At 41.6% G+C, this 8,909-nt stretch overlaps 1 protein-coding gene across 1 annotated transcript in view; it reads right to left on the bottom strand.

The window, feature by feature from the left end:
• Positions 1-1,617: 1,617 nt before the first annotated feature.
• PPARGC1B (PPARG coactivator 1 beta) overlaps positions 1,618-8,909 on the bottom strand; it is a 165,354-nt gene continuing 158,062 nt past the window's right edge. The window contains exon 12 of the mRNA XM_020780473.3: positions 1,618-8,585. Coding sequence (XP_020636132.3) covers positions 8,479-8,585 — 107 coding nt within the window. The 3' untranslated portion in view covers positions 1,618-8,478. The remainder of the gene's footprint in view (positions 8,586-8,909) is intronic.

The raw sequence follows: 8,909 nt of genomic DNA, 5'->3' as shown, positions 1-8,909 counted from the left end.
CTTCTTAGGGCTTGGTTTCTAGTCCCCGGATCTTTCTTCCCTCCCTCCCTCCCTCCCTCTCTACTCTAATTCCCTTAAAAACAGGTATTTTTAAACATTAGGTTATTTCATACCTCTGCCTTAACTAGTCAACAATTATGTAGCTATCATATGCATATCAATATTCTCTGACACATTTTTCAACAAACATGGTAGTATAATGCGTTCTCGAAGGCTTTCATGGCCAGGATCTGATGGTTGTTGTGGGTTTTTTTGGGCTGTTTGGCCATGTTCTGTAGGTTTTTCTTCCTAATGTTTTGCCAGTCTCTGTGGCCGGCATCTTCAGAGGACAGAAGCTAAAACTCTGTGTTCTGGTGTAGTGTGTGAGATAGTTGAGTATTTGTAGCTATGGGATCAGTTTTTTGTTCTTTTCAGGAGATTGGGTGATTATGGTGATCATGGTGTTTTTTGTTACAGGTGTTTTGTTGTGATAACGGGAGAGATGACCTGTCACTGTGATTGATGGGTGTCATTAGTCTTTTGTGTGCAGTGATCACTGGTCCTTGTGGCTGAGTAGAGTTCATTGACCTTTTTGCAGGCTGTATTTTTCAGTGCTGGGAGCCAGGTTTTGTTGATTTTTAGACTTTCTTCTTTTTTGTTGAAGCTGTGCTGGTGTTTGTGGATTTCAATGGCTTCCCTGTGTAGTCCAACATAATGATTGCTGGTGTTGTCCAGTTGTCCACACCCATAACAAAAAAACACCATGATCACAGGAAACAGTCTCCTGAAAGAACAAAAAGCTGGTCCCACAGCTACAAATACTCAACTATCCCACACACTACACCAGAACACAAACAGAGTTCTTGCTCCTGTCCTATGAAGATGCTGGCCATAGAAACTGGCAAAAGGTTAGGAAGAAAAACCTCCAGAACATGGCTAAACAGCCCGAAAAACCCACGACAACCACGGTAATATAATCTTTAGATTTCTTGGCAGATGATACCCTGAAAGGTCTTTTATTTCCAACATAACACATCAGTACTTTAGTCAATTAATATGGAGTTTAAGATCATTGGTAGATTGGTTTATAAAGGTGGTTCTTTATGATTTGCATTTTTTAATAGTCTTGGGATCGATACAAACATTCATTTCCACTCTGTGTTAACCGTACTGAAAGACAGCATCTACTTAGATATTTTTCCATTTATTTTGGACACATGAAAGATCACTGTAAACCCACAAGTAAGGGATAGAGTTTATTAACTGCTTTTTTGGAGGTAGTATTTAAAAGGGGTGTCTCAAAAGTAGCATATGGTGTAGGTATGCCATATTTATTTATTATTTGCTCCACAACGTGCTGAAGTTGGAGATGCTAGGAAAAAAGTTTATCACCTTTGTATAGCTTAGTAACCAGCTGTACATAAGATATCATTGGGCCTTCCTTCTAAGTATATATGAGTGACAGAACAACATATCTTTGCTGCAAACAACATTGTCACTGTATCACAGTCAGTGGCATGAAGTGGAGTGCTCCATCTACCACAGATGACTATAGAAGGTACATTTAAGACTCCAAAGATGTATACTCGATTCTACACATACACAAAGTTGTAACAACACACACTGGACTTCTTAATATATTTGTTATGGTTTATTTATTTATAGGCAGATCACTTCACTATTTACAGTACATGAATGTAGAGATTCTACAGTCTTTGTGATGTAAACAAGTAACTCCACAGCAGGGGAGTCTCAAAAAGAAGCCAGTTCTGAAGTATTTACACAATTTAAAATAGAACTTTTATATACCCACCAGATAGATATAGAGAATACATTGAGCAATTTGGTTAAATCATCTACGAAACTATAGAATCTGACAATGTAAAAATACAAGAAAACGTTCTCTCATTTAGAAGGTAGACATTGAAATCACACTAGAAAGAAATCTTCCTTTAAAAAATGACAATAACGAAGGAAAGGCATATGAATCTATGCCAATTAAGGTTAAAGTATATTACATAAATAAGAACACAATAGAACACAACTGGGAAAAAAATTAAGTGAAATATAAAAATCCTCTATTATTTTTAAACAGCAAACTAAAAATTAACTTTATTGATTACAAAAGGGGCCAATCCTACTGCTTTTACTTACCCAGATGAAAGTTGCCACGTAGTTAATACATGTAAAAGAGAGGCAGAATTGGGCCCTTCTAAGTATTAGCAGTGTCCTCTTGAGAAACAAAAATGCAAAATCTAGCTTTTATTATAAATAACACATAGCAAATGTGCCCCTCTTTTAGGTGAAATTCTTACACCATTCTCAAGAAATGCATCAATTTAATCTCCTTCACACTCTCTGGCTCACATACATTCATAAACACATGCTGCAAGTAGTGGTATTAATTAATTGTTTTTCAGCTTTCTAATAAATAATGCCTCCTAAAAGTAACAACTGCTGTATTAAAACCAGACTCTGCAGGGCTTTGCCTTTCTATTCACATCGTATTGAGATTTTTCCATATGTCAGTGAAAACAAACTTCCCAGAATTTTCGTTTGTTTATTTTTAAAATCCAATTCAGTGTAAAGTGATCCTTTCCAAAAGTATCCACCTGTTCAGGTGTGTTCTGATGCACATAGTGCTCTGTGAAAAGGGGGCTGTCCATCCTCTTCCAGGTCATGAACTCATTTGCGAAACAGAATTTAGAACGGAGCAGCTCCTGCTTTTTCAGAGCTCTTTGTGCCTCTTGGATCATAGCCTAAGATGAAATAATGGTGTGTCTTTCAAAGGAAGATGAACTGAGACTGATGGGCATAATGTGGCCTGCCTGACAGAATCCAAGTTGAATCTCAGGGTAATAACCACATGATCCCTTCCTACTTCATTTCCAGGGATTCACAGAAGCCAGATTCTGGCACTGGTTTTCACCAAGACTCTGTCCAGAACCTCCCTGATATGTTCACTTCCCAGGTGTTGGGAGTATACGGTGGCTGTCCATCACGTGATCCCAAGGTTAGGTGCATCACGAACAATAAAGCTGGTGTACACGTTACATTTTTTTTTTTTTGTAACACTGTTTCTAGAAAAAGTTAGTTATACCCTGCCATAGCTGTTCACCTCTAGTGCATTCCCTCCAGTCGCAGCTACTAGTAGTAGACCTGCAGTTACTTGGAGGTAATAAATGAAGAATGCACAAACATGCCAGGCAATTTTGGGAATAAAATTTTGTGAGTGGGCTAGTAACTACTTAAATCAAGGGAATCAGTAAGTAATGCAGGGACTCGTGAAAAAAAAAATGATGACCAAGTCCATGGATTAGGATGAGGCCTAAAGAACTGGCTCTTTCCAGAATCTTCCTAAAAGGGAGGGAAGCAAAAGGCTTCAGACACTTATATTGCTAATGAACTGACTACCCTGCTGTAAGAACAAACTGCAGACATGTTCAACTATAAAAAAATGACTTTTTTTATTTTCATCTGACAAATGAACTGGATTTCTCTAAGGCTTTTTGACAATCTAATATCACCCATGGACATACACAATAAAGCAGACGTGAATGTTTCATGGAGTAGCACAGCTCAGACCCGTCACTCTCAGAAAGAACATATGATGATTATTTCTTGTCAATGGACAATGATAATGAGATTTGGAACCGAGTTCTTATGTGTGTGTAGTCTTTTTATGATACTACCTTTTTTAAAAAATAAAATTATCTATAGATTTCAGTTGTTGATACCAGCAATATTGATTCTGTGTCTCACATAAAATAATGGTTATTAAAAGTCCAAGGCTAAAGAAATGGCTTATGACTTTTACATATTGTAATTTCTCCTGCTTTAAAAAAAAGGGTAAATTTTCTTTCTCGCACACACACAGTCATGCGCGCAACACACACACAGGCACCTACGTATATAGAGATAATTCTATTTAAAAAAATAAATGTCTCCCTCATGATTGCCTCTCTTAAAACACCCTTTTATTCCGAAACACCCTGGAAAATAAATTCTCTTTATTTGGTTTCTCACCTGATCTCACAAGGGCTTGGTTTGTTCTGTTGCTCGTTGTTATGGCTAAGCCTACCCCTTGAAAATGAGGGTGCTGGCGTTACACATATTATTACTACAAAGAATGCTGGCAGGGGATTTAGGCAGACTTTGCAAAAAAAAAAAAAAAAAAAAAAAGCACAGGAGTACGCTGTTTCTACCAACATGAATTTGACCAAACTCCGGGAGGCAGTGGAAGACAGGAGGGCCTGGCGTGCTCTGGTCCATGGGGTCTCGAAGAGTCGGACACGGCTTAACGACTAAACAACAACAACACGCTGTTTCTAAGAGAGACAAATGCCATTCAGATAATAAATCTCCTCCTGTAGTTAACTGGCCAGGGGAACTCCCATGCACTGCCCATGAGAAGTCAAAACAAGCTGAAGAGTACAGCACCAAATGTGAATCTGCCTGAACATCTTAGCGGCAGTTATGGCTATAGTGGGATGTAAAACTCATTCTAATTCTGTCCTATACAGAAAGAATAGCCTTCCCTTTTCCTTTGCCAGCTTTAAACTCAATTTGGCGAGTTGTGTATACTTACAGTGGCTTCAGGCTTAGAATTTGCTCCTTATAGTATGAACAAAATGCTTCCTCTGTGTTTTAGGCTGGGACCATAAACGTCCTGTTTTTCCACCTTAGACTTTTGAAGCCTCCACTTGTAGCCACAGATCACAAGTTCCACAGGTCTGTTCACAAACGCATTGACCCATACTGTTCTATCTATCATGTTCTATCCTAGTGACTCTTATATGACCTATAGCTTCCTGTTCATAAAGAACTGAGCTTTTCATCAGCAGCATCTCAATATCTGTTTGCAACACATATGGATCCATGCAATATCCTGCTCTACAAAACAGAGGATGTTCAATACATTCAGTTCCTGTTGGGAGTACTCTGATGGAGATCTCTTGCCACAAACATTCTTGTTTGGGGCTGCAACTTTCCAAGCTTCTGGAAGAGTAAATTAAAGCAAAAGATTTCCACATGCTGTTCCCTGCGTGGTTGGTACAAACGTTTCTGTGCTTCCGATAGCCATTATAACAAGCCACGGGCCGTTGTGTGCCATAACCAGCATTAAATGTGCGTGCTTTTCAAACCCTACCATTCCGATTCTACATTCAACACTGCTGGGGCTCACAGTGTTTGCTCTGCCCAGCAGCAGCAGTGAGAGGGGTTCAGGACCCCATCACTACCTTTCCCCTCCCCATACATGTGTGCGCTTTTGCATGGGTGTGCATATTGCATAAAGTTTCTAGCGACAGTTTCTTGCAAAAACAAAATGAAATAAAACTCTTATAGGCTTCAGGCAACACAAAGACCACTTATTGCATCTCTCCCTACCCCTAGGATAAAGAGGGCATGTGCGTTACAGGATCTTCCCTTCTTCCCCAAGAGTGTGCATATGCATGCTCTGATGTCATTGGGAAGTCCAGCCTCTGGAAAGTAACTTGAGATACAAAACCAGGTAAGTACAAAGCTGTGTTGGAAAGCAATTCACACCAAAAGCAGCTCCTTCTGGATAGCAGAATGACCCTTCTCCCTCCCTTCTGCAGCTGCATTCAGCACTTTCAACATGCTTACACTTTGATGCATTTTCCATCTCTCTGAACAAAGCCATCCGGGAACTCTGATTTGCCTTAGATAAGCTGGCCCAGGAGATGGAAGAATTCCACTTACTGATTGTTGGGGTGGTTGTTATTATTCTTTTCTTCTGCTTCTTCATCTGTTTGATTGTTTTCTGAAAACATCGGCACAGCACAGGACAGGACAGTCCTACCCATCCTAAATGTGTCGCTATGTACATTCTACAGTAAGCTCTAGAGCAATCACATGTAAACATCATTGTGGTGAGGAAATACTAGGACAGAAAAAGGCAGAGCTACAATGAGGCACTTGCCAATAACAGATGCATTGTCTGGACTAATCTTTGCTCTGGGCTGATTACAGGGGTTAGGATGTAATTGCTGCAGATGTTCCTAAACAGGGGCGGTACAAGAAATGTAACAGCAGCCATTCCAATACAGCAACGTAATCTGTCAGCTATTGGTGAAATGAACTCTCTTATTTTATAAAAGCCCTACTCAAAGGATGGGGGGGGGGATGAAAGTCAAGAATTGACTAGTGCAAATGCGACAGTATACAAGCAGGCCCCTTGACTTAATTCATGGCATTGCTGACATGTGCCCACTCCCAAGATAAAAGGAGAGGCACACCTTCGGACGGCACGAGTTTGGTCTGAACCAGGCAGTTGCCAGGGGCTTTGGCAATCTGTGCCTTTTTTAATTCAAGCGAAATGCAGGTTTATGATTGAGAGACCTTCAGGGAAGATTATCTATCTATTGGCAGAATTAAGGCTGTTGTAGTCTATCTACATGGGATGGCAGAATCCCAGAGGCCTCCCTTTTTGTGAAGGATGGAACAAAGATGCAGTGGCTGATGGAGCACTTAGGAAGATTATTTGGTCCCTAATAGAAAATGCTCTCTCTTCTGTTGGTTTCTAGGTCTCTCTCTCTCTCATGTCCCTGATCATTAAAACCCAAACACAGCACTGGGACAGCCAGCCTGCTTTAAAATGCTATGTATTCAATACTGTGTCCTGCCTCCAACAATGGCAAGCACTGACTGCTTTGAAATAGAATGAGGGTGGAGGCTCATTCTATAGGTTGCCCATTCTGGGTTCCAAGCATATAGCTCACACACATACTCTGCCCCAGCATCTTGAACAACAACCAAGAGCCCTGTTCTTCCCAATAAATTTGCTCAAATCACCCTAAGGTACGGAATGCCAAGTTCCTTTGTTTCTTTATCAGTTACACAGGGCCAAATCTAAATCTGGCAGCGAGTGGGAAAGAGAGAGAAGCTTGAGCAATGACTTTAAGTTTTATGGCTTATTTGACTCAGCTCATAGAGATGGTAGCATTTGCAGGGACATTTGGCTGATGATCCATGGCTGTTAGCGATATCTGAATACAATGTACTCAAAGCCAGCTGATGGGCAAGGATTTGTTTGACCCTTCTTCTGTTGGATCTTGCAGAAATGGCCTCCCCCTGCCCCTCACCAGGCAAGAGATTTTCCTTTGGTTAGATGACCAGATGCTTTAAAAACTATTCCTGAGACTACTAGTGATGTGATGAACGTGAATGAACTGCTCCATCTTCTTGTACCTTAAACCACCTGTATTTTCAGACCTTATCAAACTGTGGCAGCTATTACAGCATCTGCAGCACTAATAAACTTTTGGCATAATCATCCTGGGAGGCTGGTCTCAGACCTTCTCAGTCTCATCACAAAACTTGTGCATGGAAGGTAAGTCAGTCCTATGCCTGCTGGTCACCATGGCTATATGTTGCCTCTAGGGTCAGAGGCTGTGCTACTCTGAGCTGCTGGAGAACAGCTATGGTAAAGGGAAACTGCCTTCAAGCCGTACTCATGGGCTTCCTTCAGGCATCTGGTCGGACTCCATGGGAAACAGGATGGTGGAACAGGCAGGCCTTTGGTCTGAGGGAGAGTGCTTTTTCCTGTGAATGGTTTTATGGCCTTGGAAGGCAGATGGCACTTCCCCTGCTTTGGGACCGCTGCCAATGCAGCATAAAGAGGAGGGGAATACAACATCTCCTCTTCCCTCACACCATTCTTAAACAACAGCTACCTGAGGGCCCCACTCTGATCCATTCAGAGCCAGCACTAGACTGCAGAATCTCAGTTTAGCCATTTTTTGTGCAGCCAGAGGCTGGGAAGAAGACATCCCAGAATTTCCCCCACATCAATGGCTACCCTGCAAACCCACTTTGATAAGGGCAAGACTGAATGCTTCACCAAGGAGGGGAACCCGGCTTCAGATGAGCTTCTAACGGAAGGAGACCCTTCTAGATGGGGCCACATCTGCTTGAGGGGCAAGTGCCTCATTACAGTGCATAGTTAAAAATCAAGGAAGCGGTACAATAAATCTGAATTACAGTACATCTGAGCCATAAATACATTATAAGTATATATTTCTTTCTTCTATTAAAAATTTGTTTACAATCTTGATTCTATTCACAATTAACAATTTCATCATCACACACTACAGACAAAAAAAGAAAGAAAGAAAAAGAGAGAAGAAGAGGAAATGGTGAACACAGCTGCCACTCCACAGCGGAAGTAGGGAAGCGGGGCCAGTTGGAGAAAGGGGGACGGACAAGGAGGGAACAGGAGGCTTTTGCAGGCTCATCCTAACACAACCAATCAGAAGCAAAGATACTAATGTGTGGCAGTGGAACATCAACACCATGGGGACTCACAGACAGAAGCAGCTTGTTCAATGTAAACATCAAGTTAAAAAGGACAACAGTCTCTCTCTCTCTCTCAATCTCTCTCGTTCGTGTTGTATACTTAATCATTTCTTTGAAAACGTAAACATATTGGAAGTGCCTTGACTGAGGTATTGAGGTATTCCTCACAGGTTAAGGCTGTTACCGATGCAGACTTTCCTGGGCCTCCTGCAGCAGGCTGTCGAAATCCATGGTCTCATATTTGCTTTTCAGTGGGGATGGGGGAGACTCCTCCTCCTTGCTGGAATCTGCCAGTGAGAAAAGACAGAACGCCCATGTGTTACATAACAGCACTGATGTTACCTGTCTGTCATGGGTTTGGAGGGAAAGTTCCATCCTATGGGGAGTGGAAGGCGGGACATCAGGAGGAGGGGCTGTACTGTATAAATATGTGATGCCTGTGTGGTGAAGAGTAGATGCTGAGACAGACTGTGAGACACTGGGTTGGGACGAAGCAGCAGCTGGGGAAGAAGAAGCTGTTGTGGGAGTCTGGGTGTCTGACAGGGTACTACTGTGTGTCAGAGTACCAACCTGATAAGTTCAGGTGTCTGTGGGTTAGCCAGAACTGATGG

This window comes from Pogona vitticeps, chromosome 2, assembly GCF_051106095.1.
Source record: "Pogona vitticeps strain Pit_001003342236 chromosome 2, PviZW2.1, whole genome shotgun sequence".
NCBI lineage: Eukaryota > Metazoa > Chordata > Lepidosauria > Squamata > Agamidae > Pogona > Pogona vitticeps.
Note: the sequence above shows the minus strand (reverse complement) of the source record. Positions and strands in the feature narration are given on the sequence as shown.